This window comes from Bos taurus, chromosome 4 (genome assembly GCF_002263795.3).
Source record: "Bos taurus isolate L1 Dominette 01449 registration number 42190680 breed Hereford chromosome 4, ARS-UCD2.0, whole genome shotgun sequence".
In the NCBI taxonomy this organism is placed as follows: domain Eukaryota; kingdom Metazoa; phylum Chordata; class Mammalia; order Artiodactyla; family Bovidae; genus Bos; species Bos taurus.
This window is the reverse complement of record NC_037331.1, coordinates 64653298-64675094: the sequence shown is the minus strand read 5'-3', so window position 1 is coordinate 64675094 and position 21797 is coordinate 64653298. Positions and strand designations below refer to the sequence as shown.

General features: G+C 36.9%; 1 protein-coding gene across 6 annotated transcripts in view; it reads right to left on the bottom strand.

The window, feature by feature from the left end:
• Positions 1-21797, bottom strand: part of PDE1C (phosphodiesterase 1C) — a 540295-nt gene that overhangs the window by 42393 nt on the left and 476105 nt on the right. For all 6 annotated transcript variants that reach the window (XM_024991087.2, XM_024991083.2, XM_024991084.2 and 3 more), the window contains exon 17: positions 20879-20956. In XM_024991087.2, coding sequence (XP_024846855.1) covers positions 20879-20956 — 78 coding nt within the window. The remainder of the gene's footprint in view (positions 1-20878; positions 20957-21797) is intronic.

Here is a 21797-nt window from a genome sequence, read left to right as displayed (position 1 = left end):
TGTAAACTAAAACTGCATAAGCACTTAAAACTAAAACTGGGTAAAACTACAAAGTTAATAAAAATGAGGACCTAAAACCAGAGTGTGAGAAATCACTCTGTATTGATCTCATTTACATGACTATTTTTGTTATAGCTGCTTTGAATTCCATTGATTGTAAATCGAAGTTGGCTTTTTGGAGGCCACAAAAAGTAGTTAAACTCACTCATCTTTTTAAGAGTGATTGATGAGCTGAAATGGAAAATATCTTCACTCAATTTGGGAAAATTCAAGAAAATATCTAAGTAAGTGCCACCTCCTTAACTGCCACTAGACGAAACTTCTCACATTTCATAGTGATGCAGCCATGCGGATTCTGAAGCCTGAAGTGTGTGGTTGTATGAATTCACAGAAAGGTATTTACTCCGAGGGAATGAACAGTAGAGAATGTTTCCGCAACTTCATTTAAAGAAATAGAAGATGGAGATTTACAACAATGTGGCCCTATTCCTCCCTTCCCAGGCTGCTCCAGAGATAAGTAGAGATGCTACAGAAAATCATTTGGTTTAAAGATAGCTGTTTTAAGAGGCTTAAAGTTCAGATTTGATTTGACTCCAGATATGTGTTTAGCAGTCATACTGTTTATTCCTAGATCACAAGCTGAATATCTACAAGGCAGGCCTCATGGAATCTGGCACTGGGTTTTAAAAACATCTGTAAATACTTTTATTTTTCATTTTTCTTGGGCTTGATTTTTTTATTGCCTGATTCAACTATCACCCAAGCTCAAAAGCAAGCTGACTTGGCTGAGCACAGAGCTGGAATTAAACCAGATTTTCAAGTCCCAGGAATCCTTCTAGAGCTGCCTCTCCATGGAGTCAACTTTCTACAAAAATAACAAAGTGATACTGTAAGCAATAGAAAGATCTTTAAAAGGCTAAATAGAAAAAAAAAAAAAAAACCTGCAGAAGAATAAATGTGGTAAAACTAAACCCAATTTGGGAGAATGGCATTGAAACATGTATAATATCATGTATGAAACAAGTTGCCAGTCCAGATTCGATGCACGATACTGGATGCTTGGGGCTGGTGCACTGGGACAACCCAGAGGGATGGTATGGGGAGGGAGGAGGGAGGAGGGTTCAGGATGGGGAACACATGTATACCTGTGGCGGACTCATTTCAATATTTGGCAAAACTAATACAATATTGTAAAGTTTAAAAATAAAATAAAATTTTAAATAAATAAAAAACAACAACAACAACAAAATATCTAGTAGAATTTCTGTGGTGCTTATAAGCAGGTCCTGGTCTGGTTTTGTTTCTTAATAATGAGGAAATACTAAAAACAAACTAACAATACTTAGAGATAGGCATTGTTTTCAATCTTCTAGGTCGTAGGTGCAAAACAGCTATTTTATTGTTCCTTTCTTTCTTTTTCTTTTTTTTTTTGGCTGCAGCATGTGGGATCCTAGTTCCCTGACCAGGGATCAAACCCAAGCCCCCTGCATTGGACATGCAAAGTCTCAACCACTGGACTTCCAGGAAAGTCCCAAGACAGCTATTTTAAATGGTTACCACCAAAACCCCAAAGTATACATGCATGCTTTCTCCTTGCCCCAAATGATAGAGGATATTATTATTCTAAATAATTCTAATGAATTATTCTAAATTAATTTTACTGCATATAATACCAAGGCTATAGCTCTCCTAAGACGGGTAGATGAATGGATGAATGGATGGATGATGGATGGAGAGAATAAACAGATGATAAAGTAAATTTGTAGGAATATAATTTCCTGAAACCTTACCTATGGTATCATTTCCTCATTTCCTAACATTTACCCATTTGATTCAAATATACAGAGTAAGTACAAAGGGCAGTTCTTAGGTTCAACACTTGTGACTTTTCTTTGCCTTTTCTTTTGATCCTTGGCATCTGTGCTATCACTGAGAATAATGATCCTGTTAACTTTTATCCTTTTACCTTGCTGTTTTCTTTCTTCCTTTATATAGCATGGTTCTTCTTTCCAAACTTAAACTATGTAAATAACTGTCTCTTGTTCTTCTGTCCCGTATTGTCTAAGGTATTTTACTGCCATTCTTCTCTGTATTAAGAACCTAGTACTTCAACACTGCTGCTGCTGCTAAGTCACTTCAGTCATGTCCGACTCTGTGCGACCCCATAGACGGCAGCCCACCAGGCTCCCCCATCCCTGGGATTCTCCAGGCAAGAACACTGGAGTGGGCTGCCATTTCCTTCTCCAATGCATGAAAGTGAAAAGTGAAAGTGAAGTCACTCAGTCATGTCCGACTCTTAGTGACCACATGGACTGCAGCCTACCAGGCTCCTCTGTCCATGGGATTTTCCAGGCAAGAATACTGGAGTGGGTTGCCATTGCCTTCTCCAACTTCAACACTAAAGGAAACCAAATACTCAGCTCACCAAGCGCTCCCGGACCTGACCCCGATTAAGAGGTAAGTAAAAGTCAGGCATCAACAGCTCATATCACTCCTCCGGGTCAGGGAAGGGCAGAGTTATCTGCACCCAAGTTTTGTTTCTGATCAGCTTTTGAATCTTCTATTTTTGAAGCCAACAAGAAACCAGAGAATAAGGAAGTCCTTCAGAGAAAGTTAAATGAAGCTGAGATTTTAGGCCTGAAGTATTCTGACTACTTTTCATGTTTTTCCCTATTTTATTAGTTCAGGAAAAAGAAAGATTCAAAATGAATGAAAGGAAAAAAAAAAAACCAAACATTTATTCTCATGTTTTCACTGTGGCTCGAGGCTATAGAATAAAAATAGCATATATTGTAGATAACTAATACTTGTGAAATACAGTTATCATCACTTGGAGATCAGGCTGCCCTTTGGTGTAAAACACTAAGAATAAACACAAAAAGAAAGCTTTGATACTCGCTTGACGTTGCATTTTTAACAGCTCTTCTAGCTTGTGGGTGTCTAGACAGCTAGTTACTGGCTTTGGCACATATTTCAAAAGCAGCTGTTTATTTTTTTTTTAATTTATAATATTAATAGAGTTTCTTTTGACAAATGCATTGTTGCTTGTGTTTCTCCAATCACTTGCAAAGAATCTGACAGAATACAATTTTTCTAGGGGGAAAACAGATAAATATTTATTTCATGAATACTAAAAAGTTATTTTTAATCCTGAACATCAATAAAAGAAAAAAAAAGACAAATCACATTTCCCCAGTAGTTCCAAAATTGTAATCTCTGTCAAACCAGGTTCCTTGAAAAATTCAATGGTACATTAAGAGTGTAACGAAATGTCTAGAAGATAGAGTGAAACAATGAAAGCTTATATACCAATAATTGCTAGGGAAAAGTTGTTTAAAAAGATTAATTTCATCATTAACAGAGAGCACATAATATACTTTTATGTGACATTTCTACTATGTAGTTATTTGGTAAGAGACTGGAATCTAAATGGCTATCTGAAAAACAAGAATGGACTTGAGAAGTTTTCTTTACTATAACACAATTTAATTATTGTAAATGTGCCAATTAACACTGTATTATACATATATACATACACACACATATATTCACATACTATATACATATACACAATCCACATATATGTATATTGTATATACGTGTGTGTATATATATATATATATATATATACACACACACACACAAATTCAGTTGCTGTTTGATACTACAAATGTGAATTTCAACAACATAAAACTTACAGGAGTAAATAATAGTTTAATATCACTTGTTCCTTTATGATCCATCATGAGGATATCTATTATAAATCCTCCTTAAAAAGCACATTCACTGAACCTAAAACTATATTAAAAACACATTGGTTTGAAATGGGTGCTTATAACCAAAAGAGCTAACTGTTCTGATTCACTGTGACTCATCTATGCTAGAGCCATGCGGATGTCACAGTTGTTATACTCCCATGCTTTCAAGTGTATCATCCTCAGTAAAAAGGAACAAAGAGATTTTTTAAAAATTTTCACCCCATTTGACCATTTGCAACTCACATACAATGGATTGGTTAATAGTTTTCCCCAAAATCCATCCAAAAAAATTATACTGGGTTTTGACATCACTTCACTCACAAAACTCTTATTCTTGGGTCAACCTATAGCAAGGTTTCTAAAATTAATTAGAAAATGGCACTGAAGTTTATCAATGAAAAATTGTAAGTAACAAAACCTTTCAGGATCTAATTAGGGTATCTTATCTAGATGCATAAAAATAATAAGCATCTAAAAATAATGTTGAAATTCTCTCTTTCATTTATGAACTTTTTGTTGTTTTCCTTTGACAGGGACATTGCAGTAGAGGGTTAAGACATTTGGGTTGTCACACAACTTGAGAAAATAATGCATAAAATGTTTTGAAAAAGCACATATTTCATGTCTCTTTTTTGCTAAACCATAGCATTTACTTACTGTTGATGCTCCATATCTTGATACATACAAATATATTAAGTAAATGGGTCACAAGAGTTTTCATGGACAAATGGCTAAGGGAAATGGGGTATTAATCAGAACATGTGTTGTTATGATGATTTATCTTAGTTGGGACCAAGGGCACTCCAGATGTTTGGTCCTATAAACTGATGGAAAATAAGGATCCTAGATTCTCATGTGGAAGGAAATTCCTTCATTAAAGAAACAGAGGAAAGGACAAAATGGCAGAGGGGTATGTGGACATAGAGTACATCTCTCTCCATGGATACATCAGGAATATACCTTCAGACACAGAAGTGCATGCAGAACACCAGCTGAGAGTGGATAGGAGTAACTGACCAGTGGAAAAGAATACATAGACCCACGCAAAACTCAAGATCAAGCCCTGAGTCTTTGGAGTGGGAGCACTGACTCCAAGATTCTAATCTACCAGAGAACTAACCCTAGGGAGTATCAAATAGTGAGAACTCACACAAAGGAAGCCACTTGAATACAAGACCTGGCATCACTCAACCACAAGTAGCACCCTGTGCAGGATGCCTCATCTAAATAACAAACAAAACAAAAATACAAACCAAATCATCAGCAGACAAGATTACCACCTCACTGAGCCTTGCCCATCAGAGGAAAAACAAACAAACAAAAACTCACAAATCTCACCCTACAGCTTACACAAACCACTTACACCAACCTTAGGAGGGAAGAAACCAAAAGGAAGAAAGAATTCAACCTTGAAGCCGGGGAAAAGGAGACCTCAAACACAGTAAGTTAAGAAAAAATAATGAAAATGCAGAGAAATACTATACAAATGAAGGAACAAATTAGAAACTCAGAAGTCCAAATAAATGAAGAGAAAGTAGGCAAACTACCTGAAAAAAAATTCAGAATAATGATAGTAAAGATCATCAAAAACCTTGAAAACAAAGTGATGAAAATGCAAGAATCAATTAACAAAGACCTAGAAGAATTAAGAATAAACACACAGAGACAAACAACATGATTATTGAAATTAAAAATACTCTAGAAGGAATCAATAGCAGAATATCTGAAGCAGAAGAATGAGTCAGTGAGCTGGAAGATAAAGTAGTGGAAATAACTTCTGAAGAGCAGAATAAAGTAAAAAGAATGAAAAGAACTGAGAATACTCTCAGAGACCTCTTGGGACAATGTCAAACACACCAACATTCGAATTACAGGGGTCCCAGAAAAAAAGAAAAAGAAAGGGTATGAGAAAATTTTTGAAGAGATTATAGTCGAAAATTTCCCCAACATAGAAAAGGAAATAATCAAGTCCAAGAGGCACAAAGAGTCCCATAAAGGCTAAACCCAAGGAGAAACATGCCAAGACACATACTAATCAAACTAACAAAGACTAAACACAAAGAATATTAAAAGCAGCAAGGGAGAAGAAACAAGCAACATACCAGGGACCCCATACACTTAACAGCTGATCTTTCAGCAGAAACTCTGCAGAAGGGAATGGCAGGATATATTTAAAGTATTGAAAGGGAAAAATCTACAACCAAGATTACTGTACCCAGCGAGGATCTCATTCAAAATTGATGGAGAAATAAAAAGCTTTTCAGACAAGCAAAAGTTAAGAGAATTCAGTACCACCAAACCAGCTTTACAACAAATGTTAAAGGGACTTATATAGTCAAGAAACACAAGAGAAGGAAAAAAGATCTACAAAATCAACCCCCAAACAATTAAGAAAATGGCAATAGGAACATATATATCAATGATTACTTTAAATGTAAATGGATTAAATGCTCCAACCAAAACAGACAGACTGGCTGAATGAATACAAAAACAACACTCACATATATGCTGTCTATAAGAAACCCACTTCAGACCTAAAGACACATATAGACTGAAAGTAAGAGGATGGAAAAATATATTCCATGCAATTGGGAAGCTGGAGTAGCAATCCTCATATTAGACAAAATAGACCTTAAAATAAAGATTACAAGAGATAAGGAAGGACACTACATAATGCTCAAGGGATCAATCCAAGAGGAAGACACAACAATTGTAAATATCTATGCACCCAACACAGGAGCACCTCAGTACATGACAAACACTAACAGACACAAAAGGAGAAAGTGACAGTAACACAATAATAGTAGGAAACTTTAACCCCTCACTCACACCAATGGAAAAATCATCAAAACACAAAATTAATAAGGAAACACAAGTCTTAAATGATACGTTAGATGAGATGGATTTCAATGATATCTTCAGGACATTCCATCCAAATGCAGAAGAATACACTTTATTCTCAAGTGAACATGGAACGTTCTCCAGGATAGATCACATCTTGGGTCACAAATCAAACCTCAGTAAATTTAAGAAAACTGAAATCATATCAAGCATCTTCTCCAACCAGAACACTGTGAGAGTAGATATCAATCATAAGAAAAACACTGTAAGAAACACAAACACATGGAGACTACACAACACGTTTCTAAATAACCAACAGGTTACTGAAGAAATTAAAAGGGAAATCAAAATTTCTAGAAACAAATGAAAACATGACAACTCAAAACCTGTAGGATGCAGCAAAAGCGGTTCTAAGAAGGAAGTTTATAGCAATAGAATCCTACCTCAAGAAATAAGCAAAACATTGAACAGACAACCTAACTTTATAGCTAAAACAAGTGGAGAAAGAACAACAACAACAAAAGTTAGTAGAAGGAAGAAATCATAAAGATCGGAGCAGAAATAATTGAAAAAGAAATGAAAGAAACAATAACAAAGATTAATAAAACTAAAAGCTGGTTCTTTGAGAAGATAAACAAAGTTGACAGATCTTTAGCCAGCCTCATCAAGGAAAAAAGAGAGAGGAATCAAATCAACAAAATTAGAAATGAAAAAGGAGAGGTTACAACAGACAATGCAGAAATACAAAGGATTATAAGAGACTATTAGCTTTAGTCGTGTCCGACTCTGTTCGACCCCAGAGACGGCAGCCCACCAGGCTCCCCCATCCCTGGGATTCTCCAGGCAAGAACACTGGAGTGGGCTGCCATTTCCTTCTTCCAGTGCATGAAAGTGAAAAGTGAAAGTGAATTTGCTCAGTTGTGTCTGACTCCCACCAGGCTCCTCCGTCCATGGGATTTTCCAGGCAAGAGTATTGGAGTGGGGTGCCATTGCCTTCTCCCATTATGAACAACTATACGGCAATAAAATAGATAACCTGGAAGAAATGGACAGATTCTTAGAAAAGTTCAATCTTCTAAGACTAAACCAGGTAGAAATATAAATTATTAACAACCCAGTTACAAGCACTGAAATTTAAGCTGTGATAAAAAATCTCCCAAAAAACAAAAGCCCAGGACCTTCACAGGATGGCTCCACAGGAGAATTCTATCAAAATTTAGAGAACAGCTAATGCCTATCCTAAAACACTTTCAAAAAATTTCAGAGAAAGGAACACTTCCAAACTCATTCTATGAGGCCACAATCACCCTGATACCAAAAGCAGACAAAAACACCACAAAAAAAGAAAACTACAGGCCAATATCACTGAAGAACATAGATGCAAAAATCTTCAACAAAATTTTAGCAAACAGAATTCAGCAACACATCAAAAAGCTCATACACCATGATCAAGTTGGGTTTATTCCAGGAATGCAAGGATTCTTCAGTGTATGCAATCAATGTGATACACCATATTAACAAATTGAAAGATAAAAACCATATGATAATCTCAATAGATGTAGAAAAAGCTTTTGACAAAGTTCAGCACCCATTTATGATTAAAACTCTTCAAAAAATGGGCACAGAAGAAACCTACCTCAACATAGTAAAGGTGAAGTCACTCAGTTGTGTTCGACTTAATGTGACCCCATGGAATGCAGCCTACCAGGCTTCTCCCTCCATGGCATTCTCCAGGCAAGAGTACTGGAGTGGGTTGCCATTTCCTTCTCCAGGGTATCTTCCCGACCCAGGGATCGAACCCAGGTCTCCCACATTCCATGCTTTAATCTCTGAGCCACCAGGGAAGCCCTCATATATGATAAGTCTACAGCAAACATTATTCTCAATCGTGAAAAACTGAAAGCATTCCCCCTAAGATCAGGAACAAGACAAGAGTGTCCACTTTCACCACTATTATGCAACATAGTTTTGGAAGTCCTAGCTATAGTAATCAGAGAAGAAACAGAAATAAAAGGAATCCAGGTTGGAAAAGAAGAAATAAAGCTTTCACTGTTTGCAGATGACATGATACTGCACATAGAAAACCTTAAAGATAGTATCAGAAAATTACTAGAGCTAATCAGTGAATTTAGCAAAGTAGCAGGATACAAAATAATACACAGAAATCACTTGCATTTCTATATACTAACAGAAAAATCAGAAAGAGAAATTAAAGAATCAATCCCATTCACCACTGCAAAAAAAAAGAATTTAATATATAGGAATAAACTTACCTAAAGAGACAAAAGAACTGTATGCAGAAAATTATAAGACACTGATGAAAGAAATCAAAGATGACATAAACAGATGGAGAGATATTCCATGTTCCTGGGTAGGAAGAATCAATATTGTGAAAATGACTATACTACCAAATGCAATCTATAGATTCAATGTGATCCCTATCAAATTACCAATGGCATTTTTCACAGAACTAGAATAAAAAAATTCACAATTCATACGGAAACACGAAAGACCCCAAATAGCCAAAGCAGTCTTGAGAAAGAAGAACGGAGCTAGAGGAATCAACCTTCCTGACTTCAGATTATACGACAATGCTATAGTCAAGATAGTATGGTACTGGCACAAAAACAGAAATATAGATCAATGGAAAAAGATACAAATCCCAGAAATAAACCCATGCACCCCATGGGTACCTTATTTTTGACAAAGAAAGCAAGAATATACAATGGGGCAAAGACAGCCTCTTCAAAAAATGGTGCTGTGAAAACTTGGACAGCTACATGTAAAAGAATGAAACTAGAACACTTACTAATACCATACACAAAGATAAACTCAAATTGGATTAAAGACCTAAATATAAGACCAGAAACTATAACACTCTTAGAGGAACACATAGGCAGAACACTCGACAACATAAATCAAAGCAAGATCCTCTATGACCCACCTCCTAGAGTAACGGAAATAAAAACAAAAGTAAACAAGGGGGACCTGATTAAACTTAAAAGCTTTTGCACAGCAAAGGAAACTATAAGCAAGGTGAAAAGACAGCTCTCAGAATGGGAGAAAATAATAGCAAATGCAACAACTGACAAAGGATTAATTTCCAAAATATACAAGCAGCTCATACAACTCAATGCCATAAAAACAAACAACCTAATCAAAAAGTGGGGAAAAGACCTAAATAGACATTTCTCCAAAGAAGACATACAGATGGCTAACAAACACTTGAAAAGATGCTCAACATTGCTCATTATTAGAGAAATGCAAATCAAAACTACAATGAGATATCACCTCACACTGGTCAGAATAGCCATCATCAAAAAGTCTACAAACAATAAATGCTGGAGAGGGTGTGGAGAAAAGGGAATGCTCTTGCACGGTTGGTGGGGAATGTAAATTGATACAGCCACTATGGAAGACGGTATGGAGATTCCTTAAGAAACAAGAATACAACCACCATATGACCCAGCAATCTCATTCCTAGGCATATACCCTGAGGAAATCAAATTGAAAGACACATGTATCCCATTGTTCATAGCAGCACTAGTTACAATAGCTAGAACATGGAAGCAACCTAGCTGTCCATGGACAGATGAATGGATAAAGAAGGTGTGGTACACATACACAATGGAATATTACTCAGCTATAAAAAGGAATGCATATGGGTCAGTTCTGATGAGGTGGATGAACCCAGAACTTACTATAGAGAGTAAAATGAGTCAGAAAGAGAAAGATAGATATCGTATTCTAAGGCACATATACGGAATCATAGAAAAATGGTACTGAAGAATGTATTTACAGGGTAGCAACGGAGAAACAGACATAGGGAATAGACTTATGTACATGGGGAGAAGGGTTATGGAAAGAGTAAAGGCAATGCCGAAGAATGCTCAAACTACCACACAATTGCACTCATCCCATACACTACTAAAGTAATGCTCTAATTCTCCAAGCCAGGCTTCAGCAATACCTGAACCGTGAACTTCCAGACATTCAAGCTCGTTTTAGAAAAGGCAGAGGAACCAGAGATCAAACTGCCAACATCCGCTGGATCATGGAGAAAGCAAGAGAGTTCCAGAAAAACATCTATTTCTGCTTTATTGATTATGCCAAAGCCTTTGACTGTGTGGATCAGAATACACTGTGGAAAATTCTGAAAGAGATGGGAATACCAGACCACCTGACCTGCCTCTTGCAAAACCTATATGCAGATCAGGAAGCAAGAGTTAGAACTGGACATGGAACAACAGACTGGTTCCAAATAGGAAAAGGAGTACATCAAGGCTGTATATTGTCACCCTGCTTATTTAACTTCTATGCAGAGTACATCACGAGAAATGCTGGGCTGGAAGAAGCACGAGGGAGAAATATCAATAACCTCAGATATGCAGATGACACCACCCTTATGGCAGAAAGTGAAGAGGAACGAAAAAGCCTTTTGATGAAAGTGAAAGTGGAGAGTGAAAAAGTTGGCTTAAAGCTCAACATTCAGAAAACTAAGATCATGGCATTTGGTCCCATCACTTCATGGGAAATAGATGGGGAAAGAGTGGAAACAGTGTCAGACTTTATTTTGGGGGGGCTCCAGAATCACTACAATCACTGTGATCACAGCCATGAAAGTAAAAGACACTTACTCCTTGGAAGGAAAGTTATGACTAACCTAGACAGCATATTAAAAAGCAGAGACATTACTTTGCCAACAAAGGTCCATCTAGTCAAGGCTATGGTTTTTCCAGTGGTCATGTATGGATGTGAGAGTTGGACTGTGAGGAAAGCTGAGTGCTGAAGAATTGATGCTTTTGAACTGTGGTGTTGGAGAAGATTCTTGAGAGTCCCTTGCACTTAAAGGAGATCCAACCAGTCCATCCTAAAGGAGATCAGTCCTGGGTGTTCATTGGAAGGACTGATGCTGAAGCTGAAACTTCAATACTTTGGCCACCTCATGTGAAGAGTTGACTCATTGGAAAAGACCCTGATGCTGGGAGGGATTGGGGGCAGGAGGAGAAGGGGATGACAGAGGATGAGATGGCTGGATGGCATCACTGACTCGATGGACATGAATTTGAGTAAACTCCGGGAGTTGGTGATGGACAGGGAGGCCTGGCGTGCTGCAGTTCATGGGGTCGCAAAGAGTCAGACACGACTGAGTGACTGAACTAAACTGAACTGAGAAGAAAGAAGTAAAAAAACCCAAAGGATCGGATTAACTACTGGTAGAAACTACCTCACAGCAGTAGTGTTGACTGTAGCAGCATGATCAATGGTGAAGTGTATTGTAAATCATTCATTGTTAAAACCAGTTTAGCACTAGAGTCTCACAGGTTTAATTTTTAAAGTAAATTAGAAAGGATTCAAAGTTATTGTTATAGCACCATCTTGCATATGAGAGAAAAGGACAGGGTACCAGCTAGTGTTCCCAGAACTGTTCATCATCTTTGGCCTATTTTACCCACCAAGGTTCATGACATGGGCATACTCTGGGGAGTACGCAGAGTTTATGATAATATATTAGGCTTATATGATAGGAAAAGAAAATAAGAAAAACAAGTCCGAGGATCTCTGCCTTAAAAACAAAGAAGTTTGATCAAGATCAAGGTCCAGGCAAGCAAAGACAGAAAATTAAGAGTGTGAATCTATCCCAAATATCAACATATCTGATACTGAATGTGAGATCCAAAAGGAGACTAGATGTAAAATACATGCCATGGAGGCCTCCTCTTGCACTGTTAGGATCTAGAGTACACAAGATCATCTCTATTAACTTTTCTTGGCACACCCATCCCAAAGATAAAGACAAAAGTTTCAAGACATTCTACTTGCAAGCTACAATGCATCAGCTAACTTCCCCTATCCCCTACATTCTCAGCTTACCAGGCAACTTTCTGGTATGAATTGACCTCCTGAGTAGCCTTTCCTTCAGGAGAAAGAAACCACTGACTGGCCAGTAGATGTGAGCATTCCAGTGTACATGAAGGATATATTTTATAGGAAAATGATAATCAAAACAACACCCTGGGCACAAGTATTCATTTCAGTGTCAACAAGTCTTCTATAGCAGAATCCACCTTTCATTTACTGTCAATATGGAATTTATTTGTCTGACAATGTCAAAAATAAGATATCCATATACATGTGGATTTGAAACTTCTAGTCTCTTCCACTGACCCTTTTATCTATCTGGATGCCAATACTATACTGCCTTGATTATTATAGATTTATAAGTCTTGAAAGCAGGCTTACCTGTTCAGTCTTCCAACTTTTTTCTTCTTTTCCCAAGCTGCTTTGCCTATTCTGAGTACTTTGCATTTAAATATAAATTTTAAAACGAGCTCGTCAATTTCTACCCCAAAAGCCTGCCAGGATTTTAACGGATGGCATGGAATCTATAGATCAAATTAGAAAGAACTTAAATTTCAACTATCTCTGGAAAATACTCAGAAACTAAATAATATACTACTAAATAGTCCTTAGATCAATGTAGAAGTAAAAATTAGAGAATATTTTGAATGAAATGCGAATAAAAATGCAACATATCAAAGTTTGTGGCATTTTACTAAATAAAACAATATTTAGAGGGAATATACAGCATGATGCTTAGTGTTAATCTATAGTGTTTCTATTTGTTTCCTATTTGTCTCATCTATTCTTTGTTATCATTTTTTTTTTTTACCTTCTTTTGGATTAGTTATTCTTATGATTTCATTTTATCTCTTTTGGTTTATTAGTTATATGTCATTATTTTGTTATTTTGGTAATTGTTTTAGAGTTTATGGTAAATGCTTTTAATTTATCTCAATCTACTTTCAAATGATATTGTATCACTTCATGTATAATATCAGAACTTTATAATAGCATATACACTTCTCCTCTCCAGATTTTTATGCTATTTTTGTCATATATTTATTTTATATATACTATAACCCAAAATATATTTTGTTCCAATAGTCAATTATTTAGTCAAGATATTTAAATGATAAGAAAAAATATTGCATATTTATCCATTTAGTTACCATTTTTAGTGCTCCTCAATACTTCAATCCATCAGGCATTAGCCATCCTTCTGCCATTCTTTAACATTTCTTATAGTGTAGGTCTACCAGAAATGAATTCTTTCAGTTTTTGTATCTGAAAGATATTTTTGCTGGGTATAGAATTTTTGATCAAAATTTTTCTCTTAGCCCTTTAAGGATGTTACTCTACTGTCGTCTCATTTGCATTGTTTCTGATGAGATACCTACTGTTATCCTTATCTTTGTTCATCTCTATATATGTATCTTCTTTTCTCCAGCTGTTTCAAAATTTTTTCTATTCATTACTGATTTGGAATAATTTGATTATGATAAGCTTTTGGTATAATTTTCTTCATATTCCTTGTGCTTGTGTTTTATTGTGATTCTTAAGCCAATGGGCTTACAGTTTTCATCATTCAGCAAAATTTTAGCCATGACTTTCTCTAATATTCTTTTCTCCTTTCTCTCTTCTTTACTTTAGGACTCCAATTATACATACATTAGGCTGCTTGAAGGTGCCTTACAACTCACTGAGGCTCTTTACAATTTCTATGCTTGTTTTCTGTGTTTCATTTCAGATAATTTCTATTGCTAGTTCTCACTACTCTTCTACAATGTCTATTCACACCTTGTGTATTTTTTATTAATCTAATCCAATGTTATTTAGTTAATACCATCCAGTACACTTTTCATATCAGACCTTGTAGTTCTCACCTCTAGACATTTGATTTTATTTTTTTTATATCTTTCATGTCTCCACTCATCTTTCAAACATATGGGCAACAGTTGTAAGAACTACTTTAAAGTTCTCGTCTGCTAATTCTAACATCTGTTTCAGTTCTGGGTTGGTTTCAATTGGTTGTTATTTTCTTCTTTTTATGGATAGTATTTTCTTCCTTCTTTGCATGTCCAGTAATTTTTGATTGGATGTTAGACATTGTGAATTTTAGCTTGTTTGATACTATATATTTTCATACACCCACACATACACACATACTCATAAAACCCTCATTCTGGGATGCAGCTATTTGGAAACACTTCGATTCTCTTATATCTCTATTTTAAGAGATGTATGGCAGAAAAACCAACACAATATTGTAAAGCAATTACCCTTCAATTATAAATAAATTTTTTAAAATATATACAAATTTTTTAAAAAAGATTTGTTTGGTGAGACTAAAGCAACATTTAGCCTACAAGCAATTATTCCCCTGAGAAATGCTGGGCTGGAGGAACCACAAGCTAGAATCAAGATTGCAGGGATAAATATCAATAACCTCAGATATGCAGATGATACCACCTTTACGGCAGAAAGGGAAGAGGAACTTAAATAGCCTCTTGATGAAAGAGGAGAGTGAAAAAGTTGGCTTAAAGCTCAACATTCAGAAAATTAAGACCATGACATCTGGTCCCATCACTTCACGGGAAATAGATGGGGAAACAGTGGAAACAGTGGCTGACTTTATTTTTCTGGGCTCCAAAATCACTGCAGATGGTGATTGCAGTCATGAAATTAAAAGACGCTTACTCCTTGGAAGGCAAGTTATAACCAACCTGCTGCTGCTGCTGCTGCTGCTGCTAAGTCACTTCAGTTGTGTCTGACTCTGTGCGACCCCATAGACAGCAGCCCACTAGGCTCCTCTGTCCCTGGGATTATCCAGGCAAGAATACTGGAGTGGGTTGCCATTTCCTTCTCCAATGCATGAAAGTGAAAAGTGAAAGTGAAGTCGCTTAGTCATGCCTGACTCTTAGCGACCCCATAGACTGCAGCCTACCAGGCTCCTCCGTCCATGAGATTTTCAAGGCAAGAGTACTGGAGTGGGTTGCCACTGCCTTCGATAACCAACCCAGACAGCATATGAAAAAGCAGAGACATTACTTTGCCAACAAAGGTCCATCTAGTCAACGCTATGGTTTTTCCAGTGATCATGTATGGATGTGAGAGCTGGACTGTGAAAAAAGCTGAGCACCAAAGAATTGATGCTTTTGAACTGTGGTGTTGGAGAAGACTCTTGAGAGTCCCTTGGACTGCAAGGAGATCCAACCAGTCTATCCTAAAGGAGATGAGTCCTGGGTATTCATTGGAAGGACTGATACTGAAACTCCAATACTTTGGCCACTTGATGCGAAGAGCTGACTCATTTGAAAAGACCCTGATGCTGGGAAAGATTGAAGGCAGGAGGAGAAGGGGATGACAGAGGATAAGATGGTTGGATGGCATCACCGACTCAGTGGACATGGTTTGGGTGGACTCCGGGAGTTGGTGCTAGACAGGGAGGCTTGGTGTGCTGCGGTTCACGGGGTCACAAAGAGTCGGACACGACTGAGCGACTGAAATGAACTGAATTATTCCCCAGCTAAGGCAAGACATTTATGAGTATTATAACTAATTCTCTAAATTATGAAGGGTTCTAATCTGGCTAGAGAGAATAGGCACTTTTACTGCTCTTTGTGAAGTGTAAAGATCAGGACTGTTTCCTCTAGACCTGTTGAATGGTTCATTTCTGGTCTCAGGTAGTTTCCTCATTGAATGGGCCCATCAGTACTCTGATGAATGCTCTTCAGACTTCTAGAGTTCTATCTCTCTACAGCTCTTTTCTCTCTGATACTTTATGCTGTTAATCATAGCCACTTTAGCCTCCCTGCATCCTCAGTCAACTCCTCAGCTCAAGGAGTCCCTCAGGTCTGCCTGGAAACCCACTAATTGCAGTAAGCTGAGGCAATTGTAGGGCTCACTTCATTTGCTTCTTGTCTCTTAGACAGACTGTTTTCATTTCATGATGTCCAATATTTCTTAATGTCTTAATCTCTTGAAAACCATTCTTCCATATACATTGTCTTTATTAAAAAATGTTTCAAGTGGAAGGGTAAATCTAATTCTTGGTCATCCTCTTTGGAGAAGCAGATGTCAACTCTTCACAACTAACCAAAATTTCATGAACCAACATCTTTAAGCATTCTACTTCTCAGAACATTCAATAAAGGAAAAATTGGTGCTGTACTGCCCCACTGGGACTTGATAAATAACCCCGCAGGGCCCAATTATAGTCAATCATTTGAGAGACACAAACAGTGGCTGTCTCTTATATCTCTGTTAATGCAGTGGAGTAAAGTTAAGGGCAACTTCATATTTCTGGGCCACTATAAAAATTACAGCTATGCTGTTTCAAACATGACTAAAAACACATTGAAAATAATTCATTCACATAGTACCTTACAAGTCTTCCAAAGATCATGTAAAACTTTAGGCCCTGAGAGAATCTTGGCTCAGAAGCCTAGATCTTTTTATGTTAGTACATTTCTCCCTAAGAATAAACAAGGTATTTGTCAAAGAGCCTTCATTCTTTGAAGTCAGTTAGAAAAATTAGTGCTGCAGGGTATTAAACAGTACTTCAGCAGCCTGACAGAGATAATTTACAATTGCAATGTGTTCATTATGCCAGTATGTAATTTACCCCTTTCAGCACATGCTCCTTCCCTCTCTGTCTTCCACCGCTCACTGGAGTTGCGGAATAACCAACTGTGGTCTAGTTCCCACTGGGTTTTTTTCTGAACGTATACAATATTGAAACTTCTAAACAGAGTGGGTTTGATCACACTGGGCACTGAATAGTGCTTGGGCACTCCCTTTCAAAAATTAGAGCTGGTTCCCAGGGGTTGTACTAAGGGTAGGGGCATTAAAAATAGTTAAATCGACTCCCCTTGGTCATCGGATGTAGTAAGAGCCATTAAAAAGAAATGTTCAAAGTGTATCTGTTTGTCACTAGATAGTTTCTGAAAATCAATAGATCTAACCGATATACATATCATTTTTAGGAAAACTAACATATATTGAGCATTTACCATATAGACAGCAATGTTCCAGTTGCTTTCCAACCCCTATGAAGAATCTTTATCACCATTCTTATAGATGATAACAACAGAAGCACAGTAAGATTATAATTCATCCAAGGTCATAGGACTACCACTATTGTTGGCACAGGAACCTAGTTCTTTCTGATCTAAATCCATGCTCTAAGCACAATGCAATGCTACATTTACTAACGCTTCTCTCAAACTACATTTCCAACATATTAAATGAGGTGTCTAAACTTTGAGGTATCACTCTAAATTAAATGTTATGTGATTATTCCTATGGTTCAAAATTACAATAAATTCTGAAGTCTATTATAACTCTGTATTAGTTGCTCAGTCATGTCCGACTCTTTTCGACCCCATGGACTGTAGCAAGCCAGGTTCCTCTGTCCATAGAACTCTCCAGGCAAGAATACTGGAGTGGATTGCCATTTCCTTCTCCAGAGGATCTCATAAGAGACTTGTCTCGTGCAGACTTTAAGACAAGTAGCTCTGTGCACCTGCCAGCAAGGATCTCAAAAGCTCACATAGAAGCTTTAACTGGGTTTCAATCATGTATTCAGTGTAGATGATCGCAACACTGCCTTACTCTCTCAAGGCTGCCTCCTTGGAAAAGTTCCTCATTCAGAAAGAGTAGGCAGGTTGTGCATTCCAGGAACAAAGAGAGAAGAAGAGACACCTCAAATTTCTCCATCCAGCTGGCACTTCATTTTTAAAATAATATTAACTGTCCAAAGTTAAGAAAACTGGTAAGTGGTAGAGGCGAGATTTAACCCAAAATACCTGGCTCCAGAACCCAGGAACTTAACCACTATGCTGTTAGATCTTCCAATAAGAACTGAAAACACCCTAGTAGAGATGCAAAGTGTTTTAATTTTCTCTGTGTGCTTAGTTGCTCAGTCGTGTCTGACTCTTTGCACTGTAGCACATGGACTGTAGCACACTAGGCTCCTCTGTTCATGGGGATTCTCCAGGCAAGAATACTACAGTGAGTTGTCATGCCCTCCTTCAGAGGATCTTCCTAACCCAGGGATTGAACCCAGGTCTCCCGCATTGCAGGCAGACTCTTTACCATCTGAGCCACCACAGAAGCCCTTAATTTTCTATACTGTTTCTTATTTGATCCCATTATATTGTGCTTATTACATAAAAATTTTTTCTGAGGTAGAGAATTTTAATGACCAAAGGACAAGGGGTACATGAAGCTGAACAAATTCTTTTCTACTTCATGCCACCAAGAAATAACTTTACTCCTGATGAGATATTGGGCTAAGATAAGATAGCACAAGTAACTAAAGCATAATGGTCTAATTCCTGATGATATCAAAGCAATGGTAATTACTGATGTCATGTTAGACCATCAACTAAATTAAAACACACAGTTGTTCATGTTCAAACTTACAAGTATAGGGATACACCAGACCCTATTAGAATCAGTGAAGGTTAAAGTTATGGAAGGAAAAAGTATAGACATCAGAAAATGTCCCTTCTTTATTTACTGCCTCCTGTTCATTGCCCTAAGGGATCAAGAATCCTGTTCATTAAATAATCAAGCTTTATACTTTTCTGTACAATAGAACAAAATATCTATTTCATTACTTCTCCCCACCAAAAAGAAGTTTTAATTATTTAAAACATCTGGTGATAATTCAATTAAAAAGGACACAGGTAAAGGGGCCTAATGAAGGTAATAAAATTTAAACTATAATGCTCACATGAATACATCATAACAGTTATTTATAGTACAATACAAAAATGCAACAAGATTTAAGATTCCACATTAAAGATCTGGGAATTGATTTATTCTAGGCTTTTTAGGCTGTAGGAATTCAGATGGGTCAGTCACTGGATACAGGCTGGAGGTGTACAGGTGCTGGGTTTATAACTAACACCATTCTCCTCTACTATACATATTCTGGCTTGTGTTACCTTGACTTGGTGTAATGATGTCTCATACTTGAACAAACCTTACCCATAACAGAATCTGGCTAAGAGGCCATCATTAGGGATTCTATTTCATCTCCCTGTAATTCACATCTTAGTCACAATCAATCAAAGAGGGTATGTATTAAGCAAATGGCTTCCATTTGCATAAACAATATGGCAAAAAAAAAAATTGGACGTGTGTGTTCCCCAGGTATTATGTGACAAGACACCTGGAGTGAACTATTTGAATGATCTTCAAGGAAAGAACTGATTTCATGCATATGGGTAAAGACAGCACATCACAATGGCTTAGAGATAAAAGCTTAAGGAGATTCTTTTCAACAGATGTATGAGGAGGAGTATCTAAAATTCTTACTCCTCAACCTGATTACCCTGCATTTGTTCTTTGAATAACTAAACTATTTAGCCTCCAATACAATGTCTGCAGGGAGGTACGGTTCAAAGAGTCTGTGTGCTGTGTGTGCTAAATCACTTCAGTCATGTCTAACTCTGTGCGACCCCATGGACTGCAATCCACCAGGCTCCTCTGTCCATGGGAGTCTCCAGGCAAGAATACTGGAGTGGGTTGCCATGCCCTCCTCCAGGGGATCTTCCCAACCCAGGGACTGAACCCGCGTCTCTTACCTCTAATCTGTATTGGCAGGTAGATTCTTTACCACTAGCTCCTGGGACTCTAACAAAAACTACTCCCTAAAATTTCCATTTTTAGTTTAATATCATGTATATGTATAACTAGTAATGAGTCCATGTTATAACTGAAACAGGAGGATTGTATAAAAGGTGAGAATAGTTTTTTCAATCAAATGGTACAAAGGGATAATTTGGTAATATAAGTTGAACTTTCAGATTTTAGAAAGACTAGAATGCTATTTATGCAAAGCAAAAGCCGTGCTCACGAAGCCCATTACAATGTAGGTTCATTCTAGCTGGTTTGGGATTCTCATTCAAAACTTGCCTTTAAAACATATTCTTGCTGACCAAACTATTATTCTACAGCTACCCACATTCCAGTATGTGGTTCTCCTGACATACTGATAACACTGAACAGATTTCTGTTTTTGTTTTTCACAAAAGCAGTAACTCATTAAAAGTTAAAAAAAACTGAAAACATGGCACATTTCCCATTTATATTGAATAATTCATTAAGACTTATATTCCATTCCATTCCATTCAACAATCCCAGAATCAACTTTTCAAAAAGCTTAAAATGAAAAATGGCAAGTGGGAAAAGAAAGAGTACAGAATACATTTGTAATGGAGAAAGTATGGTGGAAGGGAAAAGATACAAGAATAATTTATAAATTATTGAAAAAGGGATAATAGTATTCTTTAAATGTAGTGAATGTTTTTTTGGGGGTACAAGACTATATTAACAACCACAATTTCAACTTTATGTGTAATTCTAACAAGCTTGCATTAAATTGCACATTTTATGGAAAAATATAATGGGAATTATGCTCTTACCATCTGTTTTCTTTGAATCATTTCCGACATCGGATTGATCCTTCTTGCCTGTCTTATTTTTACCATCTTTCAAGTCACCTGAAAGTAATAAACATGACAAACAGTATGTATAAAGCCCGGGGAAGTTATAAATGTCTTTAAACCTGTCAAGATAAAAAAAGAAAACAAAGCACTGCATCAATTTCGTCTTGAGGGCTTACACGTCAGAGTGTAAATATCAGGAAATTGGATTAGGTCCTGGAAGTTGGATTATGATCTGGAAATCAAGACTAAAAGTTCATGTTAAACAGGATTGTACTTAAGTCAATGATGTTTATTTTCCAAGGCAGGCAGTTAAGCTTTACTGTTAGGCTGTGGAGTGAGGAAAAACCTGGGTTACTCTAAGTTATATTAATTAATAGCTACTGTTTAACTTCTATGTGCTTTTCCTTAGCTGCACAATGGGGATAATAATGCCTACTTTATAGACATAATATAAGGACAAATGCATTTAAGGTATTGAATGTGCTATCTCGCACTTCACTCAATGACGGCTTTACAGCTCTAAAACAGAGCTGTAAAGTGGCACTTTAATTAATGAGTTTGTTGAAGTGTAATATATAAAAGTTAAAAAACACTATGCACACAAATGTAGAGTGAATGCATGCCAAAAATTTATTTAATTCATTTATGAGGGAACCAGGAAGATAATAAGGAAATGGCTATTTCTGGCTGTTTTAGAAATACATTAAAATAAGATTACTAGGTTACAGACAAACCTGGTTATGTCCTCAGAGCAAAAAAATTGTTAATTGTTGGGGTTATCATCCCTAACAGTCAAAAATCTACAAGTTCTCACAGAAAGTCACAGTACCTAGGCTTGAGTCAAATAGTAAACGATGAAGCTAAACACAGTCATGTTCTTCTAAAGCAAGGAGTC